Source organism: Haemaphysalis longicornis, unplaced genomic scaffold (genome assembly GCF_048455015.1).
Source record: "Haemaphysalis longicornis isolate Haplotype H1 unplaced genomic scaffold, Haemaphysalis longicornis Haplotype H1 scaffold_1, whole genome shotgun sequence".
In the NCBI taxonomy this organism is placed as follows: Eukaryota; Metazoa; Arthropoda; class Arachnida; order Ixodida; family Ixodidae; genus Haemaphysalis; species Haemaphysalis longicornis.
The window spans coordinates 397459123-397480480 of record NW_027526203.1 but is presented as its reverse complement, the minus strand read 5'-3'; the positions used below and the strand labels follow the sequence as shown (position 1 = coordinate 397480480).

Genomic DNA, 21358 nt, shown 5'->3' with positions numbered 1-21358 from the left:
GAATATATGAACGCCACAGAACAGTGAACGCGCGCCCGCCGTATGGCTCTCATCGACCCAAAGTTAGCTCAAGCTTCCGCAGTGCGGCGCTGGGTGTACTTATTCGTCGCGCCCTCTGAGCAGTGACCGGTCCCTATAGGCCGTCCATGGTATTTGGTGGCCTATTTTGCAGTGCCGAATAATTGTAAAAATTGACAAACAAAAAATATCAAGTATCTAAATTTTAATCAAAGCAAATGATAAATACAGAACAATAGGAACAGTTATTCGGCACCGCCAAATATTTGGCCATCCTTGGTGCCTACATCGTGAATATGTGTGCACAGACCTTGCTTGGCTGTTATAAAGCAGTTGTCAACATTAAGTGAGAAATAGGGAGACAATCACCAATTCAAACATTTGCTTTCTGTGATGACAGATCCTGGGCCGGCAAGATGGGGTCAAGCAGGACTGGGTCATAGAAGACACAGTCGGCAACTGGTGGCGACCAAACTTTGAACCTCCTCAGGTATGCTTGTTTACTTCTTTAGAGTGCTGTGAATACTGCAAAACAGAAGGGCTGATAAAGTGACTTAAAGCATTGCATTTGTAAGAATTTGGCACCACCTTCAAGATTTTGTGGCTCGTGCAAAGTGTCCATCCTTGCCTGTTCATTCTCAGCCGTGCAGTTAATCATTCATAGTCCATAATATACACCCCCAATAGATTTCTAAAATTTTAATCAATGCAAACTAGTAAGCTAGCAGTATCAGTGAATAAGGAGCACACCTTCAAACATTATTGGGGAGTCAATCCGCGGACAATTCTCAGGGTATTCGAAACATAGCATTGGTGAAAGTTATGCTTTCCTACTAGGCTTTGCTTGGAATGGTTCAATGAAAGCCCACTTCTTACGACAGATCCTGCAATGCTGGCGAACTCCCCATGGAAACAATGCATTAAAGAGGCCACGAAGACAAAATACAAGTTTGCTTTAATCGAAATATTGGGCGTTTTATTATAGTGCCCCCAGCGCCTGTCCGGCAGAAAACAATGCTTTATGCGCGGAGAAATTACACAAGCCAAAAATTCGATTCTCCCGCTAAATTGTTTGTTTCTTGACGTCAGCGATGATGTATCCAAGGCAGGTATATGAAACGAATGTTAAGTATGGTGACTAGGGCTGCAGCGGACAACGAAACGTCTTTCGTTGCTTTGTTTTACCGTCCGTCCTCTAGATGGCGCCACATACTGCTCAGGCCCCCTGTCCGCACTCGCCTTGTTTTTGACCAGATTTCCATCTGGCGCATTTTTGTTACGGTTGACGTAATCATTTCATGAAACATTGGGTATGCTGGACAAACAGGGTCACGTAAAACAGTGTCACTTGTGCCAATTGGCCAGTGTTGTGTGAGACAACCCCACAGCGCTGGACTGCTGTGCAGCTATAATAAACATAATAAGCATAGGGCACGCAGTAGCACTGGTGCTTCAGTGTTAAGGGGACACGCGGGTCGAAAAAATATGTTTTTTTCGAAATATGTCGATTTTTTGTTTTCCCTTGCATATAATCTTTGACTATCCTTCTTTCATGGGTAAAAAAATGAAAACGAAATATGAACGAGAAGTTAGTGAAAAATGTGTCTGAATGACTCACGGTGACCCAAGAAATCGTGCAATCAAGCTGAATTTCGGCCATGTTTGAGAATTTATTCCTCACGGCAGCATGGCTCGCCGCCATTTCGGGTTCTTGAGAGAGGTAGATTAAGCCTTCTCTCGATCGAGCTGCTCACCAGCTTTGTATCTCCACGTAAAAAAATTTTAAAAAATATTTCTTCTCGCCTGTTTTGCGAGCTGAGCTTCTGCTGGGTATTTACCATAATTACCCGATTCTAACGCGCCCCCGATTCTAACGCGCACCCGACTTTCCTGGCAAAAAAAAAAAAAACGAAAAAAACTTGCACCTCCGATTGTAACGCGCACGGAACTTTGTGAGCAAGAAAAACGAATGCGAGAGAAACGGGCGATTTATTTCCCGAAGTAATCTCGCTCATCTCACTCCTCGTCGCTCTCCGCTGGCCGTAACATCTCGTCCTCGGTGCCGTCAAGCGCGTTCGCGATGCCACACTTCCGAACGAACGTTCAACCATGGTTGATGGGATCGTGGCCCACGCCTCGCACGCCCATCCCGCGAGCTTCTCCAGAGGCGCACGCTTCAGCCGACCGCTCGTTTTGAACGCGTGGGAGCCGCTGCTGCCATTGCTGTTATCAAGCGCGCAAGTGGAACGATTTGACGATTTGTGCGAACGCCGATAGAAAAGCCTAGGCGCCTATGCTTCCTGCGTCCGAAAAATTGTTGCTAAAAGCTTTGGCGCCATTGTGAGATGGCGATGGCGATGGGTGGGACGAAATTTCCGCTGTTTCGGCAGTTTCGGTTTTATATCCGATTCTAACACGCATGCGATTTTTCGACCTATTTTTCCGGAAAAAAGGTGCTCGTTAGAATCGGGTAAGTACAGTAAATCACGTGACGCAAAATTGGGACCGCCATTGGCTCTCACCGTGTGCATCGTTCTGTTTGCAACGCTTCGCACTTCGCTTCAGCCGAGAGCTACCTTTTCTATTTTCTTATCGTGAGTTTTTATCATGAATGGTGAGGAGAAGCATGACTTTAGTCGTCGGAAGTAGCGGACTTCATGCCGGTGCAAAGGAAAGCGCAAGCAGCGCAGCATTGTGACGACCATGGCCTATGGCGGCATGACCGGCACGGTGAGGCCTAACGGCAACAGGCCTTCAAGCGTTCTGAGCGCGGCTCGACCAGGCGGGGCTGATTTTATCAGCGACGCTATTGGCTTTGTAAGCACATCGGAGAAGAAGTCGGAAGCCTTTAAAGGTGAGGAGACAGCCAGCAACGGGAGCGGTGTCGGTGCAGTTATCTGTGAAGTCTGCGCTCTGACTGACCTTGTGAGCGGCGCCATGTGCGTGACGTGTGGGAAGTGTGAACTCGTCGTAGTTGAGGTCGCGAACTAGTGGAAGGGCCTCGCATCGGTACTGGAACTCAAGTGCAAAAATGAGAAGTGCCCTGTGGGAGTGATTTCTTCTGTTTACTCATCGCAGCGCGCTGCCGCCATCGGTCACGGAGGCCGTGACCCGGAACTTTTCAGGGGAAGTCCCCGCGATAGTTTCGCCATCAATGTGAAAGCAGTACTCGCTGCATGCGTGGTTGGCATCGTACACGATCAGCTGTGCAGGTTTTGTGCCATTCTTGGTCTACTGAAACCCCTGCACCAAAAGACGTTCCACAGCATTTCCAAGAAAGTTCATGCCGCGGCCACAAAAGTCGTCTCTGACAACCTTGCTGAAGCAAGCCAAGTAACTGTATCGCAAACTGGTCAGACTGACGTCAGTGTGATGTTTGATGGTACTTGGCAGAAGCGAGGACACAAGAGCCACAACGGTGTTGGCACTGCCATTTCTCTAGACACTGGTCTCTGCCTGGATTTTGAGGTGCTGTCAAACTACTATCAAGGTTGCAGCCACCACCAAAAGCTTGATGAGCAAGAGGAGGAAGTGTGGCAAGCCTTTCATGCCCCTGTGTGTGAAAAAAAATGTCGACTGCATTCCATGCCATGGAGATGGAAGCAGCACTGCCTAATTGGCACAGGACGGTATCGTACAGCCTGCCGTTCATGACATTCCTGAAGATGAAATGGCAGTGTGTCAAGCAGAAGTTTACGGACGAAAGGCAGTGACAAAGGAGGACTGCACCAACCATGTTGCCAAACGTCTTGGTACAGGGATGAGGAAGCTGAAGACTCCATTGCCGCGTGGAGAGAAGCTGGCTGACAAGGTCATTGAGAAGCTGCAGCACTACTACCAGATAGCAATAACCAGCAACAGGGGTAGTGTACATGGTATGTACTGCGCCATCTGGGCATTGTTTTTTCATTCTTGCTCAAGAAATAAAGCAAATGTGCACAAGTTTTGCCCCAACAGTCATGGTGCAAGCACAAGAGAGCCGAAGCCTTGGGAGAACCAGCACCCGACCACACTCCACTTCTAACCAGAGCTCAAGGAAAGGTGCTGCTGCCCGTCTACAAGCGCTTGACAGATGCCCAGCTGCTTACCTGCTGTCTGCAAGGGAAAACACTGAATGCTGCCGAGTCCCTTCACAGCAAGATTTGGATGCTGTGCCCAAAGACCCGCTTTGCCTCCCGGACTGTAGTGGAGACGGCCACCACTCGCAGTGTTGTGGTTCAACAGGGGCCACACTAGCTTTGAGCAAGTTCTCCAAGAACTGGGAATCTTCCCTTCAGAAGAACTGGTCAGACTAAGCAGTGCAAGTGACCAGTGGAGGATCAGGCAGATGTGTGCCTAGCGGACTGCTGAGGCTAGGTCCCATCGCCGCAGCCTGGTGAAACGGGCCCGCACCGAGGACTCCACCCGCAAGAACCGTGAGGGTGCAACTTATGCAGCAGGAGTGTTCTAGTTTTAGTACCTCAATGTGGACATTTCAGACTATATCCCCACCAAGTTTTATATTGTTTGAGCAAGAATTTCTGAATCTGCCAAAGGAATAAACTTTCAATGGCGTTTTATCAGTTTGTCATTTTTGTCCGTTTTCTTAGTTTGTGCACACTATTCCCCCCCCCCCCCCCCCCCTAGAGTTGTCGTATCAATGAAATTTTGCACAGATGCTCATTATAACACGTAGAGTGCCGAAATCTTGTTAATTATGCAATTTGTCTCCTTAGATATTTCTGACGCTCATAAAACAAAAATGCACAGAAAAAGAAAAGGTACACTGCCAGTCATTTTTTTTCTTGTGGTGAGGAAAATGAATATAAGGCTTTCAGGTAGATTTCGGCACTCTGCAGTTCATAAGAAACCACCTAGGCAATCTTAAAAGTTTCAGGAAAAGTTTTTACTATAAAAAGAAAGTGTGCACAAAAAAGCCATTTTTCTGCTAGTCATGCTGCGTAACATTTCATCTGGAGCAGCTGTTTGAAATCTGATTGCATATATGACCAGAGGAGGTCAATCTTTGCAAGCTGTGAAAATGTCAGCTGCCAAACTTCATTATTTAAAAAAAGTTGTTTTGAGGAGCATGTCCCCTTAAAAGGTGCATACTTAACTTTCACTGTTTACTACACCACTCTTACTGCTATAAAAATAATTTGCATTAAATTTAAGTGAAAATACCTCGTTCTGCAAGCTTATAAGCCCTGCCTAACACTTGCGCTTGCTTTTGCCGGCCTCAGCCAATCGCAGAGCTGCCGATAATACGTCACAGGTTCTAGTGTGGGAAATGAGGTAGTGGATCGCATAGCCATTCTCTTTTTTGCTAATTTTAGATCTTATTTTAGTGAAGTTTGAGTTAAAAGTGATTCAGTGTTTGTTATTTCAACAAGGCAATCTTTCGAATGAACCAAACTTGCATTTTGTCTTCATGGCCCCTTTAAATACCCCGGTTATACATGCTTATCTAAAGCAGTGGGTCGAACCAAAAAAAAAAAAAAAAACCAGTTCGGTTATGGTTTGGGTGAATTCATTTCGTTCCGTTCAGTCCCGGTTTGACTAAATCACAAACTGAACTGGTTCGCGAACTGCTTCACAAGCTTGAACTGATTCGCAAACTGCTTCGTTAAGTTCAGTTATTAGCGAAGTGGGAAAAAATGTTTTGCAGTTTAAAGCTACCATGAAAAATGAATACAGTTATAGTGCATTCAAAATATTGCTTTTTCCCAATAAAAGCTACACAATTTTAAGAGCAACAGTGAGCAGTTAGGCCAGATATTAAAAAAAACGGGAAATAGTGACAATTTATCAGCTACTTTCCCGCCCAGCCCTTGTGTTGTCCTAGGGACTACTTAAAACCAACAAGGGTCATAACCATTTTTGGGGTGCACTTTCTCTCGCTTTCTTTTCTTGCTTTGTTGAAATCGCAATCTCCTCTCTGGGGCCCTATTCTCGACTGCACAATGCCATGTTTTTTTTTTTTGCGTAAGCACGACGTAAGCGATCAGTGACATGCTGCACTTATAGCTATGACGACATGAAGTGTAATTTGACAATTCAGTCATAAAGATCACAGCCAAGGTATCAAATATTGTGCATAAAAGATATAAAAAAAACACTTGGTATGTACTATGTACTATAAAAATTGAGACGGTAGCTGAGGCTGACAAGAAAAACACATTTCTGGAAGTCAAAATTGGCGTCAACACCACAAGGCGATCGAGTAACGTTGATCCAAAAGCGAGCGAAAGGCGGATGTTGAGCTAAAGAACATCAGACAATTTTTTTACCGTATCTATTTATTTCTTTCAATCACTTTTAGTAACATAGCTGGGCTCTCTGCTTCAATGCAAGCTTTGTTGCATTATCACCTTCCCTGCCGCCACCGCCGCCACGCCATCGTCTGCTGCTGTTGCAAGTTTATGGTGGGATCACAGAAAAAGACGGCCGCGACTATCGCTTCTGTGACACATAGCAGCGAAGCGCTACGCCTGATAACCGTGGAGCGCACCGATGTCGCCGATTCACTCTGTTTTTCTCTTGAGTTCGATCATGTGACCCAATAGCTTACTAGGACGAGTGTGGGCAAATGCCATGCATTGGGTTCTCTTTGTCATGGAGAGGCTTGTACTGCCCTCTTATGTTGCGGTTACGCCAAACAAATAATTTTTATTTTATTGCCAAACATAAAAGCAAAATACTGCATGTTATTTGTATGCTCCATGATCGCTGACTTGGAAGCAGCTGAAACTATAATTTGTTTCGGTAGGAAACATGCTTTAAACAACGTGCATGCGAAACTGTGCCTGCTGCAAATAGGCGGACATTTCGCGGCACCGAAAGCCGGGGCAGTTTTTTGCCCTATTTTGCTTGTATTTTGCGACAAAAACAGCCGCCATTTTCAAGCTGTTACATAGCATCACGTCACTTTTACGCAGGCTGAAGTTGCGAATGCATGACGTAATTGTTCCCGCCAACTGTTTAAATTACGTCATGCCTTCTCAACCAAATCACAGAGAGGGCGTGTATTACAGGCATTGTTGTTGTTGAATAGCAGTGCTCTTAGTCTGGTTTTTCATTGCCGGCCAAGAATTATGCGCTTTCAGTAAAGAGAAATAAGGCAAACTTTAGAACTGGTGCCCGTAAACGTCATAAAACGTCAAAATGACGGCAGCACACACAACCCCTTTGTCAACCGGAAGCACGTGACCAAAATTGAAAGCCAATCAGAAAAGACTTCCGGCAAATTGCCGGCAACCATGGTGAATTGCCGGCAATTTGTGCAGTCGAGAATAGGGCCCTGGAATTGTCCATCACCCTGAACATAAAAACCTTTAAGCTAGGCCTCGGTACCGTCGAGTTCCTGCCGTACATTTGCAGGGGACGTGTTTAAATCCCAGCGGTGTACTTTTTCCGTGAGTTGTAGTGTAAGAAAATTAATCCCACCAAAGTCAGGTAAATGCTTCTATTGAATTCGGTTGTTTGGCCACCTAGAATAATTTGTTCGCAGTCACCTACTCGAGGGTGTGAGCCAAAATTTTGTTAAAAGTGAGCTTAATTTAACGCTCAGTCACTCATTGTTACTCAGATCACTTGGATGCATTTTGGGATAGTTATTACGGATGTGTGCATCACTATGAATACGGCTCCGTTACACCTTACCACCGCCCCTGTCCCATCCACTAAGCTGCGGAGTCTTGTAACAGATTATGCTTTTATCACTTGGATGCATTTTGGGATAGTTACTACGGATGTGTGCATCACTATGAATACGGCTCCGTTACACCTTACCACCGCCCCTGTCCCGTCCACAAAGCTGCAGTCTTGTAACAGATTATGCTTTTACAAACTGAAGGGCGATTAGGCTGTCATTGTTGGGTTTTAAGGGAAAGGGAAAGGAAAGGAAGTGCACTGGGGATATTATAGAGCTTTCAGGGAACTCACTAGTATACAATGTGGGGTGGGGGAGGGGAGTGGAGGCTAGCTAGTGGGACAGGGAGAGTTGGGGGAGGGTAAAGCACAAGATGGAACTCTTTTGAGAAGGCGCTCTTTGATTTGTCGACAGCAGTGTAGCAATAGCGGACGAGCAGCGAGTTAGACTAGTTAGTGAAGCGCATATCTGAAAACAAAGCAGTAGAAATACAAAACAGCAGAAAAAGTGCTTAGTATTTGCGCTGGGCAAATTGAATAATGTGGGACCGTCCTGCCTTTCTGCATGTGTCGTGTACAGTCGTCAAAACTGTTAGCAACAACAAGCATCGAGGTGCCAGCGTACGAACAGAGCGGCAGCTTACGATAGCGCTCGGGCTGATAAGCCAGGCTTTGCGCATGCACTGAAGCACCCGAGTGCAGTAGGGCAGCATCGTGAGTGCCGATAGCCAGGCGCCAAAGATGCGGCTGTGGCTATCGTGAGCTGCCACTCTGTGCATAGGCAGGCACCTTGTGTCTTGTTGTTAACAGTTTTGACGACTGTACATCTTTAGTGCTGTTTTTTATGCAAGGCAAGATGAGTAGTAGCGCTTGCGAGGTGGGAGGATAAAGTTTCTTGCAAAAGGAGAAAGTGCGTGCCATACGCTAACACCTTTCTCTGCTATATCTGTTATCATTATTTGGATCATTTAAAACTCGAAGTTGTACGCTATACGCGTCCTGGAGAACTGATTTTACACCAGGCCCCATGGTGCTTGCTGCATTCACCGTGATGATAGATTTGGATAAGTTAAAGGTGGGACAAAGGAAGGAATGGCTATGGCAAAGTCTGTACTTTTGGTGTTTCATTTATTCAGTGGCTGAATGCAGCAAAAAAGACCATAAATTATTTGTATGGGTACTCGACTATGGAATAATTTGATACTGCGAGATGGGCGCGTAGAAATACACTTGTTAAAAAATGTTGGCACGTTAGATTCTTCGAAGTTACCTCGGTGCTTTGAGGCGCACCGTATATTGAAGGCTGATAGAGCAATTAAGACCACCCGGGAATCTAAAACGTGCATCAAAATCTCAACACATTGAAATTTCCATTTTTCATTTACATTAGAAAAACGGCAGCCGGGTGCGGTGATCGAACCTGCATCCTTGTGGTCAGCAGCCAGCGGCTCACCCACCAAGCAGCTTTTGAGGGTCACACTTGCAAATACAGTTGAACCTCAATGTAACGAACTTCAATGTAACGAAACTCCCGATGTAACGAACCACGTAATTTTTTCGAAGTTCAAGTGTATGCACACCATGTATTTTTAACCTCTGTGTGACGAAGTCCCATTTAGTGAAATTTCAATGTAACGAAGTTTCATGTACAATTGGGCACGAAATTTTGGTTGTAGAAGTATTTTTGGGAGACACAAGCGCCGAAACACAGTCTCAATAAAGCGTGAATGGCAAAACGGGCCGCCCAATGCAGTGAGTCAGAGTTCGTGAGCTAGCGTAGTGCCTACAAGCTCCTTGCCTACAAACTGCGCCGCTGGCGCATGCCGCCGCTTTGTCCTTCGTTTGTGTTCGCTCGTGCTTGTTCGGTATCATCGTTCCAACAAGTACGCAGTGAAGCATTTGTGGCTCGCAATGAGCCTGATGCGTTTTTTTTTTTTTTTTTTTTTTCCCCTCACTCGTGACCGCGATTGCGCGCCAGCGGCCAATTCTGCCTCGGCCGTAACAATGACTTGCGCCAATGGGAGGCGCGCACTGCATGACAAAAGCTTCGAAGCGCTCGGGCGCGACCGGCTCGGGGATGCCAGAGACGATTAGGCCTAGCACCGCAGAGGATATTTGATGGGCGCTTTCTTAAGCAGCGTGTATGACGTTCTACAGTGCAGTTTTTGCCCACATTATCAGCTTCTTTCCCGCTTAAACAACTTCGTTTGCCCCTCTTATTGCGTTTTAGTGAGCGGTTAGAAACTGTCACTGGAGCTACCCGCACCGTGCAGGGAGTTTCCGCGACTGCGTCGCTGCGTGTTTGTGTGCAGAAAACGCTCCATGCGGTTCACGCTGATGACCGTGTAGATGATGAAGCTCCGACGGCACGTTGCCCCCCCCCCCCCCCCCCCCTCCTTTTTTTTTAACGAGGAATTCCATTCTGGTAAGCGTAAGTAGTTCGCTTCACGGCTGCAGCATCGTGTGGGTGTCAGTGGCGATGTCAGTGCACCAGCCTTATACGCGCGCCACGTTTTCGTTTGCAGGAACCGCTTCACACGGTTAACGCTTCCTGTTAACCGCGAATTTCAGTGTAGCGAAATTTCAATGTAACGAAGTAAACTACGAATTTTACCGACTTGGTTACATTGAGGTTTAACTTTAAAGAAAAGTATGAAATGCAACAAGTATGCACATTTGGGGTGTTGGCCTTTGCCTTTGTGCAGTGCAGCAGTCTTGCAGCCGGTTGTCGTTACACAGTCGCAGCGAGGAAAGGGCAAAGTCGATGTTTCATATTGCCTGCAGTCTGCCAAAAGTGTGACACTTCATTTGCTCAGCCTTGCACTCTGCTCATGCTACCAGCAGTAGCATACCTTCGCAGCCCTGGTGCTCATACCTTTCCCCATGGTGTGTCGACAAATAGAGCTGTGATAGTGTTGTGACTGATCTGAAGGGGAAAGTGCGTGACAAGCTGCGAAGTTGATGATGCCCAATGGCCTTGACCGCGCATTATCAACTGCGGATGGCCGAACCATTTCGTCGTGAACCGGTAACTGTTATTTATTTTTTCGGTTCAGTTCCAGTTTGGGTTCAGCATGCTCAAATAATAATGGTTCGGCTTCTGGTTCAGTTCCGGCAGAAATACCAGCGCGCACACAAGCGCGCACACACGCGCACGCACGCACGCACGCACGCACACACACACACACACACACACACACACACACACTAGCGCGTGTGCACGCACAGAGACAGAGAGAAAGATATATATATATATATATAGAGAGAGAGAGATGTGCTCGTAGAAAAAAAAACAATAATAAGAAACGATGTGGTACATTTGTATAGTTACAACGCTTCAATGTTAGTAATAAATGCATCCGAGTCAAGGGAACCAGCATGGCCAGGCAACGAATTCCAGTGCCCTATTCTTGTGTAAAGAAACTGTATTTAAACGTGTCTGTGTGGGGATGACAAGGGGAAGCGTCACGTGCACGATTCCTTCTAGTCAGCGTGGGGGTTGGCGTGTCGCATATACACGGTTATACACAGTTATACACGTGGTCCGCTTCATACGACGGCTGACGCACCAGGAAATGCCGATGGCAGCTGAGAAACCAGCGCTTCTCAACTTTCCCTCCGCTTTTTTCTCTCTCGCACCGTGTTCTTTTTTTAGTGAAACACCATGCTCTTATCTGCAGTACCTTGATCCCACCCCTTCCACTCCTCGCTATTTTTTTTACTTTGTCTCAGTCGCTTTCAGTTAAACAGAGACAATTGCTCTATGCGTTGTCCCGTCGCCCTTTTTTTTCCCCCATTACTTTTATTTGTTGCCTTGTACTGTCATTTGTTTCAATTCCGTTGCCAGCCGGTTCACCTCATTGCCGGCTCTCTCTCTCTCTAGCTTTCCCCCGCCTTTTGTCCCTACCTAGTCTTACCTAGGGTAGCCCTGATGGTATCTGCCTGTGCTTGTCTTTGTTAGTTTGAGAGTTTGCAAAAAAGCCCTTGTTTTTTTTTTTTTTTTTTTTTTTTTTTCCCTTCCCCTTGCTGTGCACGGTGCTTGAAAACAAACGACACCACACTTAGTGGTGAGATCAGAATAACTGAAGAGACAGGAAAAGCCATGTAGCTACCGGTCACTCTTGCGCCAGCAGTCACTGCTCCTGTTCATGCCAATAATGGACGGGCATTTCCCTGCTCTGGTGTGACTCGTGTGCATCCTTATCGCATTGTTGCTATGCTTGGCCCTGTAGGCCTTCTCAAGCTTATAAATATTGTACGTGTGGCGCACAGCTGCCACACTAATGCAGAACATCCTCGGAGCTCACAAAATGTGCGAGTAATTTTTTTTTCTTTTGGAAATTTAGGATTGAGGATAGGTGCCTGCTAATTATGCGAGATGCAATTCAAGGTACGTGTTCCTAGATTACGTGAGGACACAAGTTACACAATAAATGTGGTAGTTTAAATCAGTTCTTAGCAAACTTGTCACGCCAGACCATGTACTAAGCCAGTATTTACTCACACCCCGATCATGCGACACCCTGGTCGTACAATGTTTTTGCTTGGTCTCGAGAAAGTTGTATAATTGGGGTTCCACTGTACATTTGAATAACAGCGCGTTACACGTTATAGGTATGAGCCCAATATTTGTTTTACTAGCAGTCTGCCAGTGTTAACTAAATAGACCACGTACTGTGGTGACACTAGTACAGAGGAAATGAATGTCCAAAGCGGGGTCCATAAAGGTCATCATAGCATTAATGGCTACCTCCTATCAATTTTGATTAATAATGTATGATGTTAAATAGGTTCTTTCAAGGAGGTACTAGTTGAAATCTCAAAGTGCATCTAGCGGAGCTAAGGGATGCAAAACTGGTCACACAAATTAAGACTACCCTTCTTTTATGAGGGTTCTTTTGGGGGGGAAGCTTGCTAATCATAACAAAACTACATATACATATGGACTCGGGATTCCCGAAGAAACCGAAGAAGTGGGCCATGTTGTGGACCCTGTGTCCACGAGACGAAGTCCGGCGGATGGCTGGGGTGTGGGCAGCAGGAGGTGAGGTGCACAATGTGTAGTCTTTGCAGGGCAGGGAAGCTCCACACCAAATGCTCTGCTGTAACCTGCTCAGCAGGAGCGGGGCAGAAGGGGCACGTCGAGTCAAACGGGGTGTCGTACTGAGGTGGCCAGGTCCTCGTCACAGCCGGTGTGAGGGCCACCCCCAAAGCGAAGTCGTCAGAGCAGGACTTCATCTAAGCGGGACAACCCGCCAGGGAGATCCGTATCATGCAGAGGTATGAGTGTACGCGTGGTGCTCCGAATAAGTTCTTTTTCACTGGCAAGGCAAATAGCCGCTGAGGTAGGTGCCAGAGGAGCGGGATATTGCACACGCACGGGGTGCGTGCCAGCATCTGCAGCCTGTATTCCAGGGTGGCTGTTGCATTGACACCATGACATGCGAGCATGGCAGGGCTAAATGTCCACTATGTCCTGGGTTTGTAACATAAGTTTGTTTCAGGTAAATGTTTGAAAAGCTCTCAGACAGCAGCGGATGAATCAGTGTAGACATTACGCTGGGTTGAAGGCGGGGTGGGAAGTACAGTTGTGTGCAGCAGAGCATCCCGCACTGCGAGGAGCTCAGCTTGGCTGGATGGCCACTTTTCCATATCGTGATGTAGGTGCACGTAGAGGGTTGGGAGCCATGTTCAGGCAAACTACAGCGGTATCGAGCAGAGTATCTGATGGTGGTCTTATGCTATACTTCCACGGGGGTCTTTGCTATTGTCACGTCACCATGGTGATGTTTATTGTGCCCAGCTTGCAACTGGTGTTCTTCATTGTATTATGCACGGTGGCACTTCTCTGTGCAGCTAAGCACATGCAAATGCCCATTGCTCGAAATGTTTGGGCTGCTGTTTGGCTTTCAGGCCTTCATGCTTATCCACTTTGCTGTTGACATTTTGTAGTACGGTAAAAGCTGGTTAAATTGAACCACAAGAGGAAGGAGGCTCGATTCAGAATACTGAAAATTGGATCTAGTGGAATTTATGAACAACAGTACACTGCGATTGAGAAGCAGTGGGTGATAAAATTCCTGATTGCAGTCTGCCATTTGTCCTTGAAGGCAGCAGCCAGCACTTTTTGCTGTAATGAGCGAATATGTGATGGAAGGTCTCCTCTTTGCCTCGTTCAAAACTGAAGAAGAGACGGGCGTTATTCATTCCGATTATGGCTTGTGCTTCATCCTTCTCTTCCTCCTCGTTGTCACTGGCAGCGACAGGTTGTGCACTTTGCACCTTAAAAAGGACGTCCTCATCTGTCAGTGCACCACACACCACTGCACCCCTGTCCACATTAATGTAGTTCAGGGATGTAAAATTGGGTTTTGCTCAATTTTACATTCTCTCTCTGTTGTTCTCTCCGTTCCAGAGGCGACACAGCCATGCGTAGGGAGCTAGAGCGTCTCTCTGGCTGTGTGCCAGGCGTGGAGCCGCTGATGCGGTGGCTTGTAGATCAAATTATTTTGCATTCGAATTAACAGGATTTATTATACATGTACTACTATGAAGCGTGGCCATACCAAATTGTAAGCATTACACTAAGCACAAAAATTGGCTTCCATTTGTTTTTCAGTACCCCTACGTCCCACCACACATCACAAAGCCCAAAGAACACAAGCGGCTCTACCTTGTTCAGCTTCCTGAAAAGGGTAAGTGTTAAGTACTCACAGTGTTCTGAACCCAGTGTGAGCTGTACAGAAGGGCTGTACTGTATCTTATGACAAAGCCAAAAGAGTGCAGGAGATCAGCCTTCAGATCAGCCGTCGAATGTTTTGTTGGCACATTACATTTGCAGCTGTCTGCGAGTCCCGTTCAATTGGTCACCAGCTGTTATAAATAGCTATAAAACCAGTTCAGTGTTGATGTGGCTTGAAAACAGGGTTCTTATCACCTACAAAGCAAATGTAAAAGCAGCATTTCGGTGTATACCTCATATACAGTCATAACTTGATGTAATGAACTTCAATGTACTGAAACCCCCGATGTACTAACTTCAAGTGTATGCACACCATGTATTTTCACCCTCTGTGTGACGAAGTCTCATTTGCCGAAATTTCAATGTAACGAAGTTTTATGGACAACTGGGCACAAAATTTTAGTTGTAGAAGTAGATTTTGGGAGACGCAAGCACCAAAACGTGGTCTTGATAAAATGTGAACGACGACACAGGCCGGCCAGCGAGACACGGAGTATGTGAGTGAGCTCCTTGCCTACAAGCTCCTTGTCTACAAACTGCGTGTGGCGCCGCCACTTTGCCCATCATTCGAGTTCGCTCAAGCTTGTTGGGTTCCATTGTTCAGGCAAGTGCACGGCAAAGCATTTGTGGGTAGCTATGAGCCTTATGCGCGCGTTTTTTTCATGAATGCATTCGCGAAAAAGCCGCAGCCACAAAGCAACTCGCATTGCGAGCGGCACTGGGAGGAACCTGACAACTTGCGCCGATGGGGAGGAACGCACCCTATGGCGGCAGCTTCGAAGCGTTTGGGGAGGCCTGCTGGCCCCGCTAGAGACTATTAGGCTTACCACTGCTGAGGATGTTTGATGGGTGCTTTCCTAAGCGACGCACATGACGTTTCACCGTGCAAATTTCGCCCACATTATCAGCTTTTTCCTCCGCATGAACAACTTCATTTGCCCCTTGTGTTGCATTTCAGCAAGCGGTTAGAAGCGGTCGCTGGAGCTACCGGCATCGCGTGGGTGGTCTCCGCGACTGCGTCAGCACGCCTGTGGCTTGCGAGGTGCGTTTTTGCGTGCAGAAAACGCTCCATGCGGTTCACACTAATGCCTGCATAGACGATTAAAGGGGCCCTGAAAGGCGTTTTGAGCACACTAAATCAACTTGCGCAATCGTTAAATTGGGTCAACGTCATCTGTGCCAAGTATTACTCTTTTATGCGCAGAGGAAAGCTCACACTTTTGTTGCAGAGTTTGGCGCCCTTTTCTCAGCTTTCCCTGCGGCCGCCATCTTCACATGTCTACGTCATCGATTCCCAGGTGTGCGTCATGAAGTAGACATCCTGCTATTGGGCGGATTTTTCAGGCATTTCCGGCAAAGAGATGTGTCGTCTGCTCAGCGTCGGCTCGCCGGCTGATCTGCCAGCGGAGCGCCGGCGTGCTTGGACATTTTACGACTATCCAAACAAGTGTAAACAAACGCTTAACCGTTTGTATTGAATGCAACACCGCCATAACACGACATGGATATTCTCTTACCTGAGTACATTCCATAAAGAAAGCGTTGAAGTCCCGTGGCACTTCTTTCGTGCAATCGAAGAGAACGCCCTGAGCCAAATGCCCGGGTTTGATGCATATATTTTATTCAACTTCAAAACAATCCAGAGATGCGTTTCGAACGAACACAAAGTCACAACATGCGTTGCAAGTGTGAACCGCGATTGACAGACGATCGGTTGCCTCCTCCTGCCCGTCGTAAATTCGGCACTCACCTCGCGCGCGGTTTGCGGGGACGAACAGCAAGTCACTTAACTCTGGTGCACAAGCCGAGAAAGCTTTTAGCCACGCACACTGCACATACCCCATGCGAGGCTGAGTCCTACGTCGCTCGAGAAAGATAATCCAGACCATGGGAAGCACTATCCACCCGCAGAAGCACAATGTCGCATTTCATCGCGAAACAAACGCGTCCATAACACACACACACCATCGCCTCCTGTAATGCCAAACGCATCGCGCACTTCCCAGTGGGAGTGAGCGGTACGCCTGCAGTGCCCACATGTCGTGAGGTGGGGCCCCGAGCTGAACCGGAATCACGCAACCGTAACTGACTTCGAGAGCGGTTTGTGCCTTGTTGCCACGGCAACTGATGTTTGAGACGGTCAAAGAAATGGCGCTCGATCCAGCGCTAGAAAGCTCAGAGCCGCGGCGGAGCATTTTTTTGCCAGCGTTGCCGCTCTCCACCACACGTCGCCCCAAGCTGAACTGGTCACATGATTGAAGCGTTTTGTGCACGGGTTCTGTATCGGTTTAAAATGTATTTTTCACATGCCGCCGGTAGGAATTGCCACCACCGCAAAATAAGACCCGGCACCAGCGGGGCCACATCTGAGACATACTTTTTGGATAAACAGTGCGCGGTCATCAAAGGGAACGAGCGCACGATCCTCCCCGCGCGGCTGTGAGTTCGCCGCCGATAAAAAGTCACGTGCCGCCAATAGCAACTGCAGCAACGTACACCGCGAAAGGGCAAGGCCAGGCCACACACATGCGACCGGGTCTTTTGTTCGCTTTTCCAGCCTTGAGCGGAGTGCGCCCGTAACAGACGCTTGTCCGTAGGAGACGCCAGTCTGAGGAGCGCAATTGCGGAAGTACGTCACCGCTGAGGAGCGCAGCACCATGGGAGGGAAGGCTCGCGCGCCGTCAACAGCGAAGAAAAAGTTGAAAGGAGGAGGAAATGCGGCGCGACGATAATGCGCGGTTTTTGATTTGCGATTTCTCAGCTCATACTCATCGCTTTAACAAAATTCTTGCGGGAGGAGATTGCTAATACATTGCTTTGTTTGGTTACATGTACATCCATGCATCGGCGGACGGTATTTCAGGACCCCTTTAAGCTTTGACAGAAACAGAAACAATGCGCCAGCCGTGTATGCGCGAACACGTTTTCGTTTGCAGGAACTGCTTCATGCGGTTAACTTCATTATAACTGCAAATTTCAATGTAATGAAGTAAATCACGAATTTTACCAACTTTGTTACATTGAGGTTTGACTGTACTCATATAAGGGCTGCTGTCGTGTAAGGGTGATGTTTATTGTGCCCAGCTTGCAACTTGTGTTCTTCATTGTATTATGCACAATGGCACTTCTCAAAATTTCCCCCCTTTGCAGGGGAAAATTTTGGGAAAAAACTCAGAAGTCCTGCCAGGAACCAAAGTTTTAAATTTAAACACTGCCGCCAGATGGCGCTGGCTACTTTTTGCCGTCGACGCGTCGACGTAGCTCAGGCTGGTGCTGTCATTTTTTTGTTTCTCGCGTCATCTTCGCTCTGTTCATAGTATTTTCAAGGATTTGGTAAAAGTTCACCTCTACAGAAGGGAGCCCTGCTTGGGGCAACGTAGATCAGTAATGATGGGTCGGCATTTGAGGTCCTCTACTGCAGCGTCTAAGCAGCAAGCGATTCAATACACTGAGAAGCATGGCGAGCGTGCGGCGGGATTCAAGCGTTACGTGGACTAAAAGCGTGTGCGTTATTGAATGGAGCAAAAGGAAGACTTCGCCGCAACCAACAAACCGAACGGTGTTTCGTGGAAAAAAGTGGAAGTTTCCAAAACTGGAAGAACAACTAGTTTCTTACGTTGTTGGCACGCAGAGAGACGGCGATGCCGTATCGTCCGAAATGATGCGAATGAAGCGCTCACTATTATCCGCCATGCAATTCTGCTGATGCAATTCAAAGCAAGTAAGCGATGGGTTACACGGTTAATGAACCGTAACGGGCTTTGCATCCGCTGTCAAATGACGATATGCTGAAGGCTTCCGTAGGAGTACGAAAGCCAGCTCCTGAAGTTCCACCAATTCGAGAACGCTCGCAGGGCACGTGCACAACTACAATGGGTCCGAAATTGGGAATACGAACCAAACCGCCATGTGGTCGATCGACTTCAGAGATGCAAGAAGTGTGTCCATGCGCACGACTGACGAAGAGCAACAGGGATGCACCATGATGTGCATTTCGGCAGATGGCAGGTAGCTTCTGCCGTACGTTGTATTCAGGAGGAACACTCCCGAAAAAGAAGTGCCCTCAGGCAGGCGCGTAGCCAGGAATTTTTGTCGGGGGGGGGGGCGCGGTCGACCAAAAGATGGGACGGGGAAATATGTAGGCAAGGCTTCTTGCGCGTTGTTTTTCAAACGAAGCTTGAAATAACTTTAACATGCGATTTGTGTGTGCTGAACACTAACAGTAAGGCCCACCTTAAAGCGGGATTCACACGACGGAGAAACCCTCTCATTTTGGCTCGCGGGACCCGTTCACATGACCGGTTTTAGGCTCCGCCCCTCGGTGGGGATAGCCCGCGGTGGCTCCGCGAAAGAAAATGCCTCCGCATGTTTTCGCTCGACGGCGGTGGCCCTCGGCGGGGAATGGAACCTGTTCCTCGGCGCTGTCGTCTGCTATTCACTCCGCGTAGCTCCGCACGTGTGGATGCGCCGCCAGGCCGGATAATCCGGTCACGTGCTGTTGACGTCACATATCCGTCCGCCTCCGTGAGAGGGTTCCTCCGTCGTGTGAATCCCGCTTAAGGAGCGTAGATGGTGATGATGATAATGATGGTGACCTAAATTCCTGTTTGCCGGTCTATGGGTAGGCCACGAGTGATTCGTTCGTCTGTAGAGCAGGCGGTTATGCGGGCACGCACTCGTGAGCGTGATCAGGAGTGTGCTAGTAAGTGGCGCGCGGTCCCCAAAGTTCGTCAGGCGGAAGTGGAGGCCAACACTTGTTAGATTTTCCTTTAGGAAAGGGACTAATAAGTTTTTTTATCAGCTATGATGCACAGTCGAGCACGATTTGAAGGTTATCGCTCCAGCATCGAGCGGCCACATGTGCCAGCGTCCCACGGTTTTGTTTCGGAACCATGAAAATCAAGATTTCGCACTCTTTTCTCCCTTGTTGGCTGTTCCATGCTACAACAATGGCCCGCACGACTGACTTGCCACCCTTTGGGTTTCAAGCTTTACATTCGCTGTTATAAAGCACAGATTTGGTTGCCTTCTTATCTACACCGACGATAACAAAACTGGCATGGAAGATTTGCTAAAGCTGGTGTTTTGTCTGCTTCATTTGAAAGAGTAGCTTTCCCGCGATAACCTTCGAATCGCAGTGGACTGTACGTGCGGCACATTCGTATATTATGGCGGTGAAGCTAGCAAACGTGCGTCTTCGCCTTTTTGTTAATTTTTGTGCTTGTAACGTGAATAGTAAACTTACCCTTAGCGGAACACTTTAATGCACTGCTGTTGAATGTTGACCTTGTTGCACGTTTCTTAAATTTCATTCTATTTCTATCCGTTAAAGCGAACAGACAAGGCTTCAGTTATAATTCCGGTCAAGCAAATACAGAATGCTGGTTCTAACCAAGCGGGAGGTCAAGGAAACAATAGAATAGTGCCAAAAAGACAAAGCTCCGCAATAAAGAGAATTGTACAGTTTTGTTGATGTCGAGGAAATACAATATGGGCAAAGCAATGCTTTTCATACAGCAGAAATTATGGAACTGCAATAGTCAATGAAATGCCATGTCGGTAGAAAAATAAACATATCAAGGATTAATAGTTGACTGAACAAAATAGAGTGACATGCTCTGTCATGTGATTATACTTCGTACCAGTGTAAAGACAAGGAATGACATGCTAAACTCCAGACCACATGTATGCCTATATGAGGCTTTTCCTGCTGTTCCGCCATTTCCTGGTTGTGCTGATCCGCCAGCGAAACAGCAGGACTGCCTCGATCGGCTCGCGGCAGGTTCGCGGCGCTGCTCGGTGTATCCGGCGCGAAATGCAGCCGGGCTGTGTATGTTGACATACATGTACAGCATCTGCAGCGGGCACAGGGATCAGACGTTAATGTACCCCTTGTTTTCAGCTTTACATGAGCAAGAACGTCCTTAAAACTGCCGGCTACACGCCTTTAGGCGACTTCAGGCGGTTCTTCAGGCTACTTGAACCGCACCCCAGCCTGGCATGAAACATTTCGGGAGGGGCGGCACGGGCCCGGTGTGCCCCCCCCCCTGGCTACGCCCCTGCCCTCAGGGAATTATTGTATGCGTTCAAGAAAACGGGTGCATGTCCGACGAACACGTTAATTGTCTGGGCAAACAGACGAGGGACGGACCTCCTAGTGTTTGACAGCTTCCGAGGTCACTTGACAGATCGCGTCAAGGACCGACTCACAGCCACCCGAACGGACTTGTCTGGGATCCCTGGAGGAATGACAAGCGTACTGCAACCGCTAGACGTCAGCGTTAACCGGCCGTTCAAGGCAGAATTCCACTGCTGCTACTCAGAATGAATGGCTGCAGGCGATCATGAAAAGACCCCGTCGGGGAAACTGATGAGGGCATTGCTGCAACAAGCCTTTGATTTTGATTGCGTTGGCACACAGTGTCATTTGACACTGTTGTGAAAAGCTCTAAGGGGACGGGCACTTCCAACTTGATGCACGGTACCAAGGACGATCATCTCTGGGAGGACGCCGACGAGGTGAACTCTTTCGGGAGCGACGAAAGTGGAAGCCAAATGGAGTGAGAATAAAAACGCTTCTGACGTGTCATTCGAGTCTCTTTTGTGCTCTGCCACAGTTGCGGAAACAGTAGAAAGCGTTATCGAGCCGCCATCGACCTCATTTGTGTAAGGGCTACACCCAGCCAAAATTTTAGGAAAAAAGTGCAGGCCTTTCACGAGTATATACGGTAGAAGGGCAACATTTTTATTTAAAGCTAAAGCGCTTTCATTAGTGCTCAGTGCTTGTTTGTGTCTTTAAACTGCAGCACCGTTGGTCATAAAACAAGTGTGCTGCCGTGAGGAAGAGCTTAGGGATTGTATGCTTGGTTGCAGCAGTGCTGCAATTTCCGTGTAGAATACTACAGCGGGCTACATAAGCCAGCATGGCAGTTGACACGAACAGTTTTAGAAAAAACTGCAGAATCCAAA

The 21358-nt window shown here is 47.6% G+C and overlaps 1 protein-coding gene and 1 pseudogene across 2 annotated transcripts in view; both read left to right on the top strand.

Moving 5' to 3' along the window:
* The window catches only part of LOC144155353 (cleavage and polyadenylation specificity factor subunit 5-like), a 49043-nt gene that overhangs the window by 13955 nt on the left and 13730 nt on the right, over positions 1-21358 (top strand). For both annotated transcript variants that reach the window (XM_077686725.1, XM_077686724.1), the window contains exons 4-5: positions 419-508; positions 14267-14342. In XM_077686725.1, the coding sequence (XP_077542851.1) occupies positions 419-508; positions 14267-14342 (166 nt within the window). The remainder of the gene's footprint in view (positions 1-418; positions 509-14266; positions 14343-21358) is intronic.
* LOC144155354 (uncharacterized) lies at positions 3547-4583 on the top strand (annotated as a pseudogene).